The 18,994-nt window shown below is 49.5% G+C and overlaps 1 protein-coding gene across 6 annotated transcripts; it reads left to right on the forward strand.

Moving 5' to 3' along the window:
- Positions 1-1,943: 1,943 nt before the first annotated feature.
- On the forward strand, positions 1,944-18,173 carry NUTF2 (nuclear transport factor 2). 6 transcript variants are annotated; one of them, XM_043600877.1, is made up of 7 exons: positions 2,019-2,524; positions 3,245-3,383; positions 9,998-10,166; positions 13,371-13,498; positions 15,558-15,629; positions 15,714-15,812; positions 17,644-18,173. In XM_043600877.1, exons 4-7 carry the CDS (start codon positions 13,400-13,402, stop codon positions 17,755-17,757), a joined length of 384 nt encoding a protein of 127 aa, XP_043456812.1. In that variant the 5' UTR covers positions 2,019-2,524; positions 3,245-3,383; positions 9,998-10,166; positions 13,371-13,399; the 3' UTR covers positions 17,758-18,173. The 6 variants fall into 6 exon arrangements, with proteins under 6 accessions (XP_043456810.1, XP_043456809.1, XP_043456811.1 ...); XM_043600876.1 differs by lacking the exon at positions 3,245-3,383 and having other exon boundaries at positions 1,957-2,063; XM_043600879.1 differs by lacking the exon at positions 9,998-10,166 and having other exon boundaries at positions 2,007-2,524.
- The last annotated feature ends 821 nt before the right edge of the window (positions 18,174-18,994 follow it).

Here is an 18,994-nt window from a genome sequence, read left to right on the forward strand (position 1 = left end):
TGGAGCCAGCCATGGCTCCTGCAGGCATAACTCTTGTACAGATACCTTGGCCCTGGTACACTTTGAGTGTGGAGGAATTGGGATTTGTGACCCGGTGATTCATTTTCTTGGCTGTTTTTATTCTTCTTTAGATGGGAGATTACAGGAGTGAGGTGAAGTTTTTATCCAAAGGTCCAAGTAATTTAGCTCAAAGCCAATAGGGGAAGGCAAATATCTTTAAAGCTTGCCTTATCTACTGTAAGTATTTGGGCACAAATGGACACTTGGGCTCCATAAAACATGACCCCCTTCTCTGTTACTTTAGAAAAAGCCACTTCCCTGGGGACTTCCGTTTATCTGTGAACTGCAATGACAAATGTTTCTCTAGTCTCTGCTCTCGGCCCCTTGGCACTGACTTGAGAAACAAACAAGTCTCTGGTGGGGAGGAGGGGTGGAATACAGGTTGTGCAGGTGCCTGGTTGGGGAAGGAACTGGTTCTCTGCCTTCCTAGGGTTAGTTCCAGCTAATCATAAATAAGGTGGTGGAAGCACAGCATTCCCCTTTGTGCACGGCTACTGAACCAGTCTCTCACATGTCCCCACTCTCCACTAGGATTGAGAGCTTTCCTAGGCTCAGTCTATGTCCTTTAGTGTATCTTAGCTCCTGTTTGTTGAAGGGACTTAACACTTTCTACTTTGGCTGACTTGGACCTCTCAGCAGCACTCCCAGGATAGGGGAGGGCCAGGCTCTGGCCAGGACTGTGGTGTCTGGAGGTTATGTGCACACAGCCTATCCAGTGTTTTAGCTTTTAGGGGGAGGGGGCCTGACAGCTTAACAAGGGAGGCCCCAGATGCACACAAGCAGGACAATGCAGAGTTTTCACTGAATGAATAAGAAGCATCTAGTCAGGCAAATTAGTACAGACCTGGGATTTAATAAACAGAAGCTCAGCCTGGGTTTACTAGCTATCCCCAAGAAGCGAATATGTGTGTGTGGGGGGGGGGGGGTATTGGTGAAGGTGCAAAACTTATGGAAGAATAGGAATACTGAGTCTTGGCAGGAGGGAAGGCATGGAACTGCCAGGAAAATATTTTCCTTACCTGTGGTTCACCTGGGTTAGCTGCACAGCATTTACCCAACAGCCCTGACTTAGAAACAGGCCTTACTTTAAATGTTTGTATTGCCCAGGAAACGACGAAAATAAGTGATGAAAGGGCAATGGGTGGGAAGGAAATTATTGACAATCTGGTCACTTAAATCCTGGGGAAAGTTTGGGTGAGTTCTTTTCTCGTTAATAAAAATTAAACCCTTCGGGGCTCCGCCTGCTGCAAAAAGTAAAATAAAACGAACAACAGCAATAACAACAAAAAACCACCGTATGACTAGGTTTTGAAGACCCGAACTGTACAAGATTACTCTTTGTCTCCAGCTGAGCCCCACTTGAGCATTTGAGTCTCCAGCCGAAGGAAAAGCCTCGACTGCTCGAAACCAGCTTTGGGCCGGGCTGGGCGCATGAACATTGGGACAGCAGAAACTATGGCTTTTGCCCTGGCTAGCTTTAGAGAACCGCTCCGAAGAGTCGAAGTGGTGGCCAGAGCACCGAAGAGGAGGGGAGTTCGGGAGCGGAAACAGCCCAGGGGCCCAGGGAGGGGCGGCTAGGCCTGCTTGGGGCCTGGCCAGGCACGGAGGCGGGGCCCACTCCAAAAGACCGCGCAACTTGGGCGGGGCCAGACCAGCTGGGACCTGGCGACAACTGAGCCCTGACCCTTGCCTGGCGCCAACCTCGGGTGTTCCAGAGGCTTCCGCTAGACCACAATTCTCAGGGGCTCGCCCTGGCAGCCTCCCTCCCTGGCTTAGCCTCACCTCCCGCGCTGAGGGCTGTGTCTGGTCCCCAGCGCATAGCACACTGGGAACTGTAGTTTTCTCCTGGCGCACCTACGCCAGAAAGGAGGTCGGGGGAACTGCGTTTCCCAGAGTGCAGCGGGGTGGCGAGGGAAGGCAGGGGGGAAGGGACAGTCGGTCGCAGACCGCGCTGGGTTGCCGCCGCCGCCGCCGCCGCTGCCGCCATCGTGCCAGCCCCTCGGGTGAGTGTCGGGGCTAGCGCGCCGGGGCGGGGGCTAGGCCGCTAGAGCCGCGCTCTGGGCCGCCTGGAGCCTCCGCTACCAGTCTCCGGGCGCCCCCCCACCCCCACCGGCGGCCCAAAGCCGCGCGGGGACGGGGCCATGTGTCGCGCGCGGCTCCGCCTCCCGCCGGTCCTCTGAGGCGGCGGCCGAGGGGAACACAGAGACAGGCGCCTATCCGGCAGTGTGGTGCCTATAGCGGGTGCAGCGGACTGCGCTGTGGCCAGGCTTTTTTTTCTCTGGTCCAGACCACCCGGATGGGGCTCTCCGGGCCCCGCCCCGTCTGGCCTAGCCCGGCCTGCCCGAGTCCCGCAAGCTCTGCAGGCAGGCTAGCGGGACGACCCCAGCCCCACGTCCTGCCACCCGCCAGCGAAGGATCCGGGGATGGGCAAGCGCCACCCGGCCCGCTCCGGAGTCAGCATTGGGTAAGGGCGCTTTCCTGCCGCAGCCCGGGATTAGGACTCTCATCCGTTTCCCAACCATAGCAAGGCTAGGATATAGGTGAATGCTTCTCCCCTGCTTGTCTGCACGTTGGGAGTGCACAAAACCTAACTCCCACTCTGTGGAACTCATGCGTAGGTTCCTGCGCGGAGAGTAGGGTCAGGGAATCTGGAGCGAGAGGGTTCCATGTGGGACTTAACCCTCCTCCAGCCTTGGAGGATCTGGCCTGATGCGAGGAAGCGGCTCTGGACTGGTAGGCTCAGACCCCGCCCTTCTATCAGAGACCGGGCCTCAGCCGTGGTTGGGTTGGCCGGCTGTATTAGTGGAGGAGGGGAGGAAAAAGCCTAGGAGGTGAGGTTGGATATGAGAGCCCCCAACACGTTATTAGACCTGCTCCAGTGCATTCTAATCCTCACATCTGCCCTTTCCAGTCATTTGCCCTCTTCCCCAGAGGAGAATGATTCCATAAGATTGGTGGTGATAAGGTTGGATTTAATGGAGGGGAAAGTAGGATTCAGACCTGAAGTCCATAAGCCCAGTGCCAAATAAGAGACTGGGCTTGAGGTGACATTGGCGGTGAGCACATTTGGGCCGCGGGGCTCAGATTCAGATTCTGGGGCTCTTCTGAAGCGTGGGTGGGAGAACTAGAGTTGAAAGTTGCAGAAAGTCAGGCTTCTCTCACATGCTTGCTCACTTCTCACCAGGTGGAGTAACCTGTTTACAGGCAGGAGGCTGGTTGAACCTTGAGAAATTGCCTTCATTGATGAATCCAATGACCCCCTTGAGTCCTGGGAGAAGAGGAGTATCTAGCCTTAGAGTAGTCTTCTGACAGGCTTTGTAAAGGTATTTCTGATTGAGTGATGATATATTAAGAGACCAGTCCAGAGAGGACCATGGGATTTTGGGAAGAGACAGCTTGTTGAGTCTTGATTCCTCTGACCCAGTATAGCTTCTGAGCTATAGTTTTTGTGAGGATTAAAGAAGCAGCTAAGTCTCCGTAGGCCTGGCTTCAGCAGCAAGCAGATCTCTTAAGAAAGTTGAGTTAGGCCCATGATGCAGGAAGCCACCACCGCTGGACTTTTTTTTTTTCCCTTGAGTATTTCCCCGGGTGATATTTTTCTAGTCATTGGGCTCTAGCTTTGGCAGTTTTTCTGCAGTTGAATTGCTTTGTCTAGTCATTCTCCCTGATTAAGGAGAACAGGCAAAGATCTGTCCTGATCTCCTGATTCCCTTCCCTCTGTACTCAAACCTCCTAGTCCACATGCTGGCCCATAAACATGTGGAAGTCAGGTTCATTCAGCAAGCTCAGAAGAGGTCTGGTTTGCTAGTGGACATGGGCAAGAAGAAGGGACTGCCCTAAGAACATACACAGGATCCTTGTGATAGAATCTCTTAGTACTAGAGACAGCTGTTTCAAGACCCTCTGAAGATTGTCAGGATTCCTTTTGTCTAGGACACAGGTTTCACGTGAGGTAGGCTTACTGCTATGGATCAGTTTGTACATTCCAAGGCCCTAAGTGACTTTATGATAATGGTTTTCTTCAGGGTCAAAAAGATACCATTCCTTCTTGAAGATTACCCAGGAGGAGGAAGAATTCCGGTTTCTCCCTCATTCCAATCCTAGAAGTTTTCTATAACTTCTGTGTCTGGGCTTAACTAGCCATTACCTGGCATCCTGACCCCCAGAAGTCCTTGATCTTTCTGGAATTTGGCAGGCCATCTGTATCTCAGAGATAAGAAGAGAGTCCTGAGATTCTCCAGAATCTGTCTGCACCTTCTATTCACATAGGGCTGACTTGGAAGTGGAGTTTGGCATGAAGCAGTCGAGATGTGGCTGCATAAGCATGGGGGCAGGGTGTGAGGATGCCTAGGTTCTCAACTCTAAACTAGGTCCTTTAGTGACATAGAGTGCACTTCTCCTTTTTTTTTTTTTTAAGTTTTTATTTATTTTGAGAGAGAAAGAGCACGCATGTGTGCTGGTGGAGGGGCAGAGAGAGAGGGAGAGAAAGAATCCCAAGCAGGTTCCACTCTCAGCATGACTCAAAGCTGTATCTCATGACTGCAAGATCATGACCTGAGCTGATGTCAAGAATCGGATGCCTAGCCAACTGAACTATCCAGGAGCCCCTGCACCTCTCCTCTCTGAGCCACATCTCACTTTAAAAAAAAAAAAAAATTATTGTTTATTTTTGAAAGACAGTGCATGCGAGTACAAGTGGGGGAGGGGCAGAGAGAGAGGGAGACACAGAATCTGAAGCAGGCTCCAGGCTCTGGGCTGTCAGCACAGACCCTGATGCAGGGCTTGAACCCATGAACCGTGAGATCATGACCTGAGCCAAAGTTGGACACTTAACCGACTGAGCCACCCAGGTGCCCCTGAGCCATATCTCACTTTATTCTGCTGTCTAATTTTAGAACTGGAAGACACCTTATATTAAAATATTCTAGGATTCCTCTACTGGAACATTAGTATCTTTCTTGGAACTTTCTTTTCCTTTCTTACTAATGATTAGTATTATTCAACAACCATTCTTTGGCCCTTTTTGTGTAATAGGCTCTGAGCTGAAACTGAAGGTAGCAAAATGAGGCCTACCCAGTCCTGGTCCTGGGGAAAGGAGGAAATGTTACTATTACATACTTAGGGCTAATGTTACTATTATGTACTTAGGGTCTTCTGGCACAGAAGAAGGGGCTAGAGCACAGATGAAGAAAGGCTGTTAGTGAGCCTACTCTCCTCTCTGCTTCCAGCAGGAACCGTAGAGCAAGGCATTCTTCCACTGGTGTGTGCAGGAAGGTCTGGGGTCCCTTGAGCAATGCTGTCACCACTCCAGATTGCTGTGGCTTTTGGGTCTAGCTGCTGTCTTCTACAGCCTGCTTCTCTGTCCCAGGGGTCTCTGCTGGGCATTCTCCCACTGTCTGGGACTCTCACCAGCATTTTGTGGTCTTCCCATTCCCTGAGTGGAGCCTGGGTGTGTGGCTTCTGCCCCTTTCAGTAAGACCCTCTCAGGTCACTTTTTTTCAAATGCCCAGTGCTCCTGAATGGTACCCATGAGGACATCTGCCCAGAGTGAAAAACAGAGCTGCCCACCCCCCAGAGATAAAAGGGAATAGTCCTTTTGGAGAGAGGGGATCCAAAAACGTTTCTGCAGGATGGACATTGAAAGTTGAGCAGGATTTCTAAAGAGCAGGGGTTGAACTGAACCTCCTCATGGAGATTTTTTTTTTTTAATTTAATTTTTGCTGATGGGCCCTCTGAGAATGTTTATGTATTTGAGGTTGGATTTGAATTGGCTACCCCTTCCCTGGCTTTGAGACTTTCTTGCTTTGACCATATGTGATAAGAATTCCTGAATTGCTCCCTGAGGGAGTCAGCAGTGTGTGGGTTATCCCTGGAGTGACTTCCAGGCCCACGTGATACGATCATTTTGGTCAGCATCCTGGGTACCAGGTTTGTGTGGAATCATCCTCCTCCTCATCCTGTCAGCTAGAATGTGTCTTCCTGGGAAGAATCCTTTGTGCAGGTCTGGCTGTGACTGTGGAAGTGTCTTAGTGGCCAGGGAAGAACACTGGAGGGCTGGGGGTGGCCCTGCTCACTGGTCCTGGGTCTCCCACCACCACCTGACCTGCTATGGCTTTCTTTTACTGCCCTGGGTCTTACTCCTTATCTGTTTGTGGTACCTGCTATGTGCCGACTCCCTAAGTCCCTAGAGTGGAGAGGAGCTACCTCTGAGAAGGAGAACCTCCCCCTCATGAGAGTGGTATTTTTGAGGTGCCTGGGAACTCAGGACTGTTTGCTTCAGTAAACTGAGGAAATTCTGGGATGTTTTTTCTTTTTTCTTTCTCTTTCCTTCTTTCTTTCTCTCTTTCTTTAATGTTTATTTATTTTTGAGAGAAAGAGTGAGAGAGAAAGAGAGAGGGAAACAGAGGATCCAAAGTAGGCTCCACGCTCACAGCATAGAGCCCGATGTGGGGCTCGAACTCATGAACTGCGAGATCATGGCCTGAGCTTAAGTTGAACCCTCAACCGACTGAGCCACCCAGGCACCCCTGGAATGTGTTTCTTAAAGCCTCTGATACTTCAGAGCCCCTGGGTCTCACCAGGGCAGAGACTGCTGCCCCCTGGAGTGATGTCTGTGTGTAGAGACATTGGTTCCATTTGCAGAGGTGGTTTTACACCCAGGCGAACGCAAGTACTCACTTGTCCCTATGGTATAGTCCTACTTTGACCAGTTGAGCATGCACTGAGGGTCTTTCTGTACTGAGGGGAATGGAATTTGTTGATTTCAGAGGGCAAGAAAAGCCCTGGGCTCCATTCCTCAGCACTTCATTTGTTACCTCTACACTTTATGCTACTTGACATTGGCTCATAGCTGTTCTACTCCAAGCCAGTTTTGTGGATATCTTAATGCTGGCTATGCCAGTGACCCTATGTAGTCTTGAATTTTTTCTTAACCTCTTGGAGTCCTGGTTTCTGCATCTATAAAATGATGGTAATCATACTAGCTTTGCAGCTGTGAGGCTCAAATGAGAGAACACATGTAACTGTTTTTTTTACGTTTATTTTTTTTATTTTTGAGAGAGAGACAGACCGTGAGTGGGGGAGGGGCAGAGAGCTAGAGAGACACAGAATCCGAAGCAGGCTCCAGGCTCTGAGCTGTCAGCACAGAGCCTAACATGGAGCTCAAACCTACAAACTGTGAGACCATGACCTGAGCTGAAGTCGGACGCTCAACTGACTGAGACACCCAGGCGCCCTCATATGTAACTGTTTTGCTTACAGAAGAAGTCATTCCATTCAGCACTCCGGAGACTCCGTGTGCATCCCTTTATTCCTCTGCTCACCTCAGTCTCAGAGTGTCATGGCAGTATTAGCCAGGCATGGTGGTAGCAGACCATGGGGGTGGTCACTTAGGGGCTTTAGGCCCAACTGGGGAGCCGAGTCCATGTATACCTGACCAGTAAGTTCATGGCCTGGGGTTCAGTTCATGGATGGGAGCTGTCTAGGACAGGGTCCCTAGAAATCTCTGGGTCATGTGGGAAAGGGAGGCTACTTAGGGTCTGAGTAAGTACAGAGCAGAGGGACCAGAATGCAGATCTCAGGAATTAGCTTCTGGGCCGGCCAGGGTGTCCTGAAGGTTCTGGATCCCTCCTCCAGGCCAAAGAGGAGGAAAAGGCCCTCACTGGAGACACTTAGGCCTCAGGGGTCTGCCCCAGGAAAGGGTTCTGTCCTGGCCAGCCATTCCGGCACTAGGCCTTGGCTGATTTCTCTCCAGACTTCAGGCAGGGGAATGGTGGACTAGGCAGTTGGGAGTCCTGGATTGAGGCTGTTCCATGGTGTGGTGTCCTTGTAGGAGGCTGAGGTAACCACCTTCTTTCTAGTTCTTGACCTCGGTGTTCACTTAGGACCTGACTGACTCCTTGCAGCTGGGTCTTCCTTTATACCCTCAGTTGATTACCCCTAACATCCCCAATTACTGGTGAGGAAACAGGGTCAAAGGGTCATACAACAAGGGAGAGGAGGGAGAGGAGGCTAGAGGCCAAGCCTTTGAGGGTGTGGTTGTGTGCCTGCTGTTGAGCCACAGCTGACCTTCTTTCAGGTGACCAGGGCTTTGGGAATAAGTGAGGGGGTTGGACCAAGCCCTCCAATAGACAGATGACTGGGTAGTTGACAAAGGACTGTTTCCTGATGACTTAGACAGAAGGTGCAGGTAGAGAGGAGGTGGGTCACTTAAATTCGGCAGGGTTCACCCAGAATTTGCTCCTCCTCCAGAGAAGGAGAGCTGGGCCAGGCACCATGGCAACAGGGATGCCCAGGTCAGGGAGACAGAGCATAAACAAATATGTTAAGTGTGACAATCTCATTCAGTGATAAGTGCTAAGAAAACAATACAAGATGGTGAAATGAGTGACCAGTTACTTTAGACTGAACGGACAGAGAAGGTGTCTGTGAGGAGGTGACATTTGAGCTGACACATATGTGACAAGGAGCAGACAAATGAAGATCCAGGGAGAATAGTGATCTGGGTAGAAGGATCAACAGTTGCAAAGCTCTTGGGTGAGAACAGGCTCAGCATGTTCCAGGAACAGGGACATGCCCAGACTGGCAGTAGAGGAGGGGCGAGGGGTGGGTTGGGTGGCAGATGAGGTTGGACAGCCAGGAGGGCAGGTCACCCAGGGGCCTTGAAGGCAGTCTAAGTGGTTGAGACTGTCAGTGGAGAATGGGAGGGAAGTCACTGGAGGGCCATAGGATGTATGAGAGTAATGGCCATGGTTGATGCTGACTTCAAGGATCCCCCTAGAAGCTTGGTGTATCTGCTGACATGCCCTGCAGGCCTTGGTGATGGGTGCTCAAAAAAAGACAAACATGGGTCTTTCTCTGTATCAGTCTGGAGTTTGGAACATCCTCTTCCCCATCACTCTCCTGCCCCCAGCCCTGCCCCAGGTCCAGCTAGGCCAGGATCTCTGACTTGCTGAGATGGTAGAACTGGGCTGTGACTTCGCACGTTTGGGAAAACTGTGAGATCATCCCCCATGAAAACGCCTTTTGTTTGGGTTTGGTGTGGAAGTCTGCCTGGTGCCTTTGTTTGGAGGCAGAAGCCCTGGTTCAGGCCTGTCTTGCCCCTCTCTGAGAAAGTCAAGGTTAGAGGTTAGGGCTTCAGTGCTATGTGCCCAGGAGCACCTCTCTCACTGGGTGGTCTACTCATTTTTACCTCCAACCTGTTGTCTCTGGGAGTCCTGGCTCTGGAGTCCACTAAACCTGGTTCCATCTAGTTCCACCACCCATTAGGCTTATGGCCTTGAACAAGTTAGCTAACCTTTCTGAGCTTCATTTTGCTCGTCTCTAATGTGGGAATCGAGTCACAGGGTGTTAGGACCAAATGCATGTAAAGCCTTTAGCACATGTCCATACCTAATACGTATTAGTAAAAATGAGATGTTATCAGGTAGACACTGCTATTTAAGTTTTGTCACTGGAGGGGCATCTGAGTGGCTCAGTCGGTTGAGCGTCCGACTTCGGCTCAGGTCATGATCTCACAGTTCATGGGTTTGAGCCCCGCGTCTAGCTCTGTGCTGACAGCTCAGAGCCCGGAGCCTGCTTCCGATTCTGTGTCTCCCTCTCTCTCTGCCCTTCCTCCACTCACACTCTGTCTCTCTCTCCTTCAAAAATAAAAAAAACATTAAAAAAAAAATTTTTTTAAGTTTGTCACTGGAAACACTGACCTAGAATTTGAGGATAGAAATGAAAATTTTCTGTTGTCTAATGGGGTCTTCTGGACAAAAGATTTTTTTTTTTTTTTTTTTTGGGCAAAAGATTTACCCTGGGATCTTTGACAGCCTCAGGGAGTCTGAACAATCTGAAATTATTCGCAAGGCTGGGACATCCCTACCTCTGTGCAAATTTATTGGGAGAGGGTCACAGTTTTTGAGACATTCTTAGAGGGTCTTTGCACCCACAGAGACCTAAAGGTCAGTGAAGGCTGATGCTCAGTGGGCGAGAGGTCATCGAGGTCATTTCTGCTCCTCGAGGAGCCTGGCCTCACTCAGCCTGCGGACTGTTGGGGTGAAGCAGGAGATGGCGTGGTCAGCGGTCCTCTTGGAAGAACTGTAGGAGAAGCCGTCACGAAGGTCAGTCCCCAACCTGATATGAGGCTGCTTCTGAGCCTTGGCATTTTTCTTTTTAGGCTGTTCTTTCTGCAGTATATGTATTAGAATCAAGGTCAGGGCTTGCTGGCCATCCTGGGGAACATCCTCCCAGCTTGGCCCAGACCCATCCCTGTGTTGCTTGGGTTGGGGGGGGGGAACTTTGCTCCCTGCTTCTTTTTCTGGATGCAGGAATGCTGCCTCCCAGCCAAGAGTTGAAAGCTTTATGGGAGATTTGGAGTCAAACTGTAAATCCTATAGTTTGCTGAGCCACACTCTGTGCTAAGGGATTGGGGTGGGATGGAGTGGGTGTGGCAGGAACCACACTGGAACCCTCCCAGCCCAGAGCCACAATGTTTAGGCAGAGGAGTGAGCCCTGGCTGTGTTAATATGGTTTTGCACATGGGGTTGGGGTCAACATATGAGTCTGGGAAGGAGGACCCAAATAGATGGAATCTGAGGGAAGAGTAGGAACTTGACCAGACAGATGAGAGGAGGGAGGACATCCCAGTAGGGGGACTCATAGGGTGGGTGTGGGGCAAAAATCAGTGAGCAAGCACTGAGTGAGTTCTGTTCTATTTGTGTGTGAGCTGGATGGAGGTAGGATAGAATGCTAGGGAGACAGGGACAGGTATGGATGCACATCTGTGGAGTTTCAAGATTTAATCCAAAGGTGAGGCTGTTGTACAGAAGAGACATGGCCAGCTTTGTGGTTTAGAGCTCAGGGGCACATATTTAGCAGAAAGAAAGTGCTGACTTCAACCAGAGGACCCAGTGTAAGCCCTGATGTACTAGATGGACTTGGGGCAAGACATATCACTAAACCTCAGTTTTCCCACCTGTAAAGTGGATTGACAGTGGAATCTGACCACATGGCTACCATGATCAGTACCTGGAAATAAACATATCAGGGTCAAACAGGCCAAGAACAAGGTTGGTATTGGCTTCAGGGACCCTATTTGGAAAAGGCCTCAGTCTACATAGTTTTGAAGGTTCCTTCTCACACTTTCTGGTGCCCCCAAGCAGTCTCATTCCTTAGGAAAACATACTTTGCCCTGCCCCACTGGACCAAAGTGTCTTTCTGTCCCTTTATCTGTCCTCCCTCTTCACCACTACTTCTGCCAAGTAGTTTTTGTATTGGCAAGTTAACATACCTTAAGAACAATATTGAAAACGGAGACCCCCCCCCCCCCCCCCGCCGTACTTCCTCTGCATCACTGTCCTACCACATGGCACCACTTTTCTTGTCTTTGGGTCAGCTTTTATTTAGCCTTATTTTCCCTTAACCTCCATCTCCAGCTTTCCTGTTCCCTGCCCTTATCTCTTTTCTTGTGCCCAGACACATACTTATGCTTTTTCTTCTGATCGGCATACTCTTTCTCCAAGACCTTCCCTGAGGACTGCCCAACCTTGCCGAGGACAGAGGGAGAGATGGCCCTTACCCATTCTTCTAGCTTTCCCTCTGCCCCAGAGCTCTTGGGGTAGGATACCATGGGGCTGGGCCACAGTGAATGAGCCAAACATAGTGAATATTAGGTTGGAAGAGGCAGAGATTTGAGATGCAGCAGAGATGGCTGGGAGTGGGGGGGTAGCTACAGTCTGACCCCTTGGAAATGTGACCATGACAGCAGCTGAGACTAGCTTTTGACCCTATGCTTTTCCTACAAGTTGATTTGTTTCTTGGCAGAGTATAAACTGGGACACACCTTGTATTCCTGTGTAGCAGGCGTGCCTGGGTCCAGTCTTTCTCTTCTGCTTGTTTTAGACTTTTCTTGGACATTTCTTAGTCATCTTAGCACTGAGCTCCTATTTTTAGTGCCACCACCTCCTATGGGACCTAAAATAAAGCTGGCTCATCTTCCTGGCCCCTCATTGGCTGAAGTATTGGTCATAGGCTGGGAGATTGGCTGGATTGGGACTAAGCCACTGGCCCTCTACATTATCTATCCCGGCTGGCTCCTCTGGCCTTGGGTGAGGTCATAGGGACTAGAGTGAACTAGCAGGTTCCCTTGGTGAGGCTTCACAACCACTGGCAACATCAGGGTTCCACCCCCTTACAGAGGAGGGAGCTGAGGCCCTTCTTGGGGCAATGACTTGCATCAGGTCCCACAACTGTTAATGGTTGTCTGCCATTAACAGACACAACGCAACTCCTCACCGCTTTGGTTCAGAGTCCTGTTGTCAGAAGATGGGAAGGTAGTCAGACACAACTGCAGAACAACATACAAGTCTGCCATTGTGGTATCCTTCAGTGAGATGTGGGCTTCCTATCTGGGAGGGGCCTAGCAAAGCCAGAGTGGCTCTCGTCTACGGCTTGAGTTTCCTTCTAGCAAGCCTTGGAGCTGTGATGTCTATAGCTGGGAGGGGGTCTCCCCGCCTCCCCCCCCCCCCCCCCAAAGACCAGAGAAGGGCAGCCCCTTCCAACGGAGGCAGTGCTGGGATGGGGAGTGTGAAGAGATGATTGCTTCTGTTTCCCTTCCCAGACCCCCTCAGTATTACTCTCTGATTCTTTGAATTCATGTTCCCATCTCTGAAGTGGGTAGGGGTAACCCTGTCATGAAGAAATGAATAGATGTTTACCTGTGCTCAAAGAAGTAAACTGCTCCCTTAAGACTAAAATGGAGGATCACTTGCTGTTTTATTGCAAGTGAGGACTTGAGGAGACATCTCCCCCTACTCTCACTGGGTCTTCCTCCACCTCTTGATATAGCCCTGGGGCAATGTTGATGGGACTAAGGACATTACACAGATATCTGAAATTTCTGACTTGCAAAGTGGGAAGAACAGATTGTTGAGAGAATTAAATGAAAACATGTGGGGAGAGTGTGTGTCGTTAGCTCCTTCTTAAAGCCCCACCCCCCATTGGGCATTGAAGGGCTTGCTCTGACTGTCCTGGCTCCACCCTCAGCACCTATCCTATGTGCTCCACATCCTGGGAGCCCCTTTGTTTCATTAGCCAGAACTCCTCAAAGGAGAGTCTGAGTCTGGTCCACCTCTGGGCTCCCTGCACTGGTCTGTATTAGGAGGGGCCTCCTACCAATTCCCCAGGACCTCTCTATAACAGACCTCACCAAAAGACTCCCTCCTCGAGGAGGCCAGGAGGGGTAGGGGTCAGTGAAGAAACCGCAGCTGGCTACCTCCTGTTCCCTTGGTACCAACACTTCCCTCCATGTCTTGCTGATCTTGCAGGTCTCAGTGAGGCCGGGTGACGCTCCAGAATGGGAGACAAGCCAATTTGGGAGCAGATTGGATCCAGCTTCATTCAACATTACTACCAGTTATTTGATAACGACAGAACCCAACTAGGCGCAATTTATGTAAGTCTCCAGCTCTAGGGCCTGAACAGGGTCCCCAAGGGATCCATTCAGATGTTGGGCCAGTGTGTCCAGTTCACAAGTTCTAGCAGCCCTTACCGGATTTGGCTATACTCTTCTATCTAAGCTTCTGTCTGTGGCAGAAGGGGCCTGAGGCTTAGCCCAACTACCTGGTCTACACGTTCCCTTCTGTCATCTTCCATAAGAGTAGGGATCCTGTATCCTTGGCAGGTTGTTACGGGCTTGCCATTCCATGGTCCTGAGAGTGCCTCTGGTTCCAGATTGGGCAGCAGCAGACAGATGCTAAGGCTCATGGTGCTTTCTGGAAGTGGCAGGTATGAGCATCATCAATGCAAAACTGAGTTCTCCTGGAGGTCTTAGGTCCAAGTTTCCTTTTGAGGGCCAGACACCCCTGAATGCTCATGGTAAACAAATGGGGTTAGCCCAGGGAGACTGGTGTGTCTTTAACTCTTCTAGGCAGGCACTTGCTATTTTAATGATCATGTATACCAAGAGCTACTTGTATTTGACCCTGCCAGGACTCAGTCACAGTAATGTGATTGATCAGGCCATTTCTAGCAGGTCTGTCCAGAATGGAAATGATAGGAGTCATCCAGCATAGCCTGAGAACCTGACTGGGCTGTGGGTAAAGCTCTCTGTGTCTCCAGAAACTCAGGGTCAAGTCTGAAGAAAAGAAAGGGATCTTACCAGTGGAAAGCCAAATCCAGTAAATGCATTATTTGGTTGTCATCATAGAGAGTTTTAAAAACTTGAACTGATATGACTCTGGGATCCTGGCACTTCTGTTTTATTTGCTTCTTAAAATCAATGAAAGCAGCCCCGACCCAGAGAAGAGAGCATGGTCCTAAAAGAATGCTTTATGTATGTCATTTTGTATAATTCTCAGCGTATGTCTCTTTTAAAGATCAGAAAATAGAGGGGCGCCTGGGTAGCTCAGTCGGTTAAGCGGCCGACTTCGGCTCAGGTCATGATCTCGCGGTCCGTGAGTTCGAGCCCCGCGTTGGGCTCTGTGCTGACAGCTCAGAGCCTGGAGCCTGTTTCAGATTCTGTGTCTCCCTCTCTCTGACCCTCCCCCGTTCATGCTCTGTCTCTCTCTGTCTCAAAAATAAACGTTAAAAAAAAATTTTTTTTTAAAATACATAAATAAATAAAGATCAGAAAATAGAAAAATATGTAACTTGCCAAATATTATAGCTGGTAAGTAGCAAAGGCAGTTTTGAGTTCTGCCCCTGAAGTCTATGGCAGAAAAAATATGGAGGGGAGGGGATGAAACTAGTGGGTTGCATGTTGATGTAGGTAGGGTCCCAGGCTAGGCCTTGGGAGGCCTTGTCAGCCTCCATTCTTCCCTCACCTCATGGGTGTCCTTATGGGAGTGGCCTCAGTAGAATTCAGCCTGAGCTCTAGAGATGGTAATTGAACATAGAATGTTTCCAAGTTATTTCTCATGGGCTTCTCTAGTACTGGTGCTGACTGACCACATAGCAGGATGACTTTTGGCTGAGCCTTGACCACATAATAGGCAGCCTAGGGCTCGTGCATATCAGAGGCCATATAGCTTCTTTGTTTTTATTTTTTAGCTTATTTATTTATTTTGAGAGAGAGAGAGAGTGGGGGAGGGACAGAGAGAGAAGAGAGAGAATCCCAAGCAGGCTCCATGCTATCAGCTCAAAGCCCGACACAGGGGTCTAGCTCATGAATTGTGAGATCATGACCTGACCTGAAATCAAGAGTCAGACACCTAACCAACTGAGCCACCCAGATGCCCCCAGGGGGCATATAACTTCTTGAATAAAAACCAGGAAATGAACTTATTAAATAGGTTTGTATTTTGTTAGCTTTTCAGAGCCTGGGCTCTGGGAAGATAGGGTGTAATTAAAGAGGTTGTTAGTAGTGTAAAGTATGGAAACTACCTTCAGTTCCCTTCTTTATAGATAGGGTAATTGAGTTTTGGACTCATTTTTCCAAACAAGGTCCTTTTCAGGGACTCAGAGATAAATTCCTTTTTCTCTGAGGCCCTGACCCCATGTTTTCTGGTTTTCAGATTGACGCATCATGCCTTACGTGGGAAGGACAGCAATTCCAGGGGAAAGCTGCCATTGTGGAGAAGTTGTCTGTAAGTAAAGGCCAGGGTCATGGTACAAGCAGCTACTTCCCTGCCTTGCTGGCCACAGCCCATCACCCCCTCTTTCTTTTGCAGAGCCTTCCGTTCCAGAAAATCCAGCACAGCATCACGGCGCAGGACCATCAGCCCACGCCAGATAGCTGCATCATCAGCATGGTTGTGGGCCAGCTCAAGGTAATAGTGCTGGTAGGGAGGAGTGGGCAGGCAGAGGAGAGCCCTGCGCACCTGCCTTCCCTGTGATGTGACCTGCTTATCAAGGGACACTCGGTGTCTAGAGCTGTATAATTCAATACAATAACCACTAGTCACATTTTTATATTATGTTTCAATTTTAATGGCAATTTTTAAATTGCATTAATTAAAATGAAAGTTAAAATGGAGTTCCTCAGCCGAACTAAGTATATTTCAAGTGCTTATAGTCAGTCACTGTGACTGCCTATTGGACAGTGCAGACACAGACTGATTCTGTTGTTACAGAAAGTACTATTGGAGAGTACAGGTTTAGAGCCTTTCTGGAAAAGGGACAAGAGGTATAGGAGCAGGGTGGGGTTGTGGTGCTAAGATACTGGGCCTTCATACTGCCCTGAGGTATAGGTGGGCTTTCTGTCGGCAGCTGGTCCTAGATGGGCCAGCTGGGTGCTGAGTTGCAGTCCCTTGCTGGAGTCCATGTTGCCACTTCCTGAGCTGGCTACTGGCTCCGCCACCTGCTGAGCAAAGCAGATTCCTGGAACTCCTGCTTCTGTTTGCATTCTCCTTTCCTCTTCCAAGACCTATCCTCTTCAAAGCCTTCAGCTCCTCAGTCCCCCAAGAACTCTCATGGGAACTCCTACCTGTTATGCTCCAGCAGACTGAAGCCAGATTTTTAATTTCCAAAAAGCTTCTCCTCCTTTCCAAAGCAGGACAGGTTGGCTGCCCGTCGACCAGGTCCCAGTCTCCTGGACCCGTGTCACGGTGGGACTCTGAATAATAGGCCCACATGGCCTTCTCCGTAGGTTAGGTGGGGCCTTCTGGGTTAAATAAAAGGGCAGAAAGAGGGGCCCCATAGGCCTCTGCCATGGACCCAGAAGGACCTGCCTTGTGGCCTGGACTTTCCTGTCAGTTTTTCCTGCCTGTCCAACATGCCCTGCCCAGAGTTTGTGTTCAGATAGGCCGTTGGGAGTGAAGAGGTCTTTTCAGGGGGCTCGGTGCCTATTTTCCAGGATAGGGTCAGTAAGCATGGCCCATTTCCCACTTGGCTTCAGGTTCATTCTGCTGCTTCTGTCCCAACTCAGAGTCCCTAAAAGACTGATTTGCCTAATTGCTGATGATAATTCCCAGAAACCCCAGCAATGTTAGAGATAGCACTGGTTAACTGGGCTCCTACCTTAACTATGCTTCATCCTGATCTTCTGCAGTTTGGCTGGAGGTGTCTTGCCCTTTTTTTTTTTTTTTCCCATTGCAAATGTTATATATGACACGACAGGAAACATCACCAGGTGACATTGCTTCGTTTTTGCTCTTTGTTTTGCTCTTTGTTAGAGCTTTGATTACAGTGTGAACTCCGTTTTGAGTCTTTTCTCACCTACTTGGCCACGGTCAGTATTAACAGTAGTTTCTCTGAATTCGACTAACTGGTGTAATCAGACGCTAAGATTATTTAGGTTTTAGGTACTGTAAGTTATGCGGTGAGCACTACAGAACTCTTTCAAATTGATCACTGCTTAGAGACATGGGCTCAGAGGCAGGTGTGTTTTCTGCTCTCTTACGGTGGCTAATTGGTGATGTATTCTACAGTTTAAGTGCATGTAGCAGTGAGAACTGCCATCTGTAGCCCCTAGTGCCCAGTGCCATGTTTTGTACATTATATCAATTCACATTCATAAATACACTTTGGCTATACTGGGATTTGAGTCCAAGACCGTAGGGCCTGATCTCAAAGTCAGCATTCTTTGTCCTGTTCCCTTGCCACTAAACTCCCTTCCTGTTCCTTGGCCTACTTACTGAATCATTTTTTTTCTCCTCACAGGCTGATGAAGACCCCATCATGGGGTTCCACCAGATGTTCCTATTAAAGAACATCAACGATGCTTGGGTTTGCACCAATGACATGTTCAGGCTTGCCCTGCACAACTTCGGCTGACCTCCTCCCAGCCAGGCACTCATGCTGTTTCCTCCTCCCTCCTCTCCCCAATATTATTCACACTCCTCCAGATGCTCCAAATATCATACACAAATGAGCAGGGCCGCGGTGGGAGCGGGCGCAGTGCGCTGCTGCTACTGGGGTATTGTGCATGATGTTTGGACGCTAGACTAGTTGCATCTGACAGGAGAAGTTTGTGTTGTACCAGCGCATGCCTTGGAAAGACTTAAGTAATGCAAAAGGTTGTTTTTTTTGTTTTGTTTTGTTTTTGTTTTTTAATCTACTGACAAGTTGCTCTAGTAACCCAAAGAAGTGAAGGAGAAAGCAGCTGCCTCACCGCCCAGATATTGATTTGTTCGGATGTTTCAATGCCTCATGATACAATAAAACCACAAAAATTTTCTTAACAGTTTAAATTGTTTTAATGAGTTTAATAGTTGGCTGGGCATCAATAACTACCCTGCCCCATTGTCTGTCTCATGTCTCACCTTCCCACCTCTCCCCCCAACTCAGCAATACATGTTACAAAGAGAAACTGCTGAAGCAGCACTCCCAGATAGCTTCTCTCAGAAGCCTTTAGGGCATAGTATGCCCCACCTCAGCCCACCTGGTCCTGGAAAACTGAGCTGCAGACAGAGCTCGGGTCTGGCCTGAAGCTTCCCTTGCACTGAAGCCTTTGCAGTCACTTCTGACAACTCCTACATTGGGTAGGTCAGGGCTCTGGTAATAGAGATGGATCTAGAATCCCACTGAAAATGACTCATTAAGCTCAGGTGCTCTGGGCTGAGGGCTCAGCAAAACTACCCTGTATAAGATGAGCAAAGGTTTGAGGGAGAATATCCTGTTCTACCCCCAGAACAGTCAGGATCACATCCAGGGGGCCCCATAAACCCCAAGCCAAGCAGAGGGCAGCTCCAGTTTTGTATCCAGTTTTGGATATCCTTGCCCAGAGGTGAGTGCCCAGAACAGTCAGCCTCCATTTGCCTGCAGAGTGCAGAGCCAGGCCCAGTTGGGCTGGGGTACAGATCAAGAGCTAGAGCTATGAAAGTAGGCAGTCTGAGACTGAGGGATTTGTGCTTTGGGACTTCATACCCCTCAGACCTTTGCAAGGCATCTCTAGGCCTTCTGTTTCCTGCCTCACCACATACCTTCACATTTTCTTCAAGTCCCAGGAAATATTAACTATCATCAGGGCAGTTTCTGCTCAGTTTGGGGGACAGAGGCCTTGCCCATTACA

Source organism: Prionailurus bengalensis, chromosome E2 (assembly GCF_016509475.1).
Source record: "Prionailurus bengalensis isolate Pbe53 chromosome E2, Fcat_Pben_1.1_paternal_pri, whole genome shotgun sequence".
Taxonomy (NCBI): Eukaryota; Metazoa; Chordata; class Mammalia; order Carnivora; family Felidae; genus Prionailurus; species Prionailurus bengalensis.

What these genes read in the sequence shown, in the direction of transcription:
- NUTF2 (XM_043600874.1), top strand. Translation starts at nt 13,400, where the DNA reads ATGGGAGACAAGCCAATTTGGGAGCAGATTGGATCCAGCTTCATTCAA. An exon ending in CCCAACTAGGCGCAATTTAT is followed by an intron (nt 13,499 to 15,557) that starts GTAAGTCTCCAG and finishes TCTGGTTTTCAG; the next exon opens with ATTGACGCATCATGCCTTAC. An exon ending in TGGTTGTGGGCCAGCTCAAG is followed by an intron (nt 15,813 to 17,643) that starts GTAATAGTGCTG and finishes TTCTCCTCACAG; the next exon opens with GCTGATGAAGACCCCATCAT.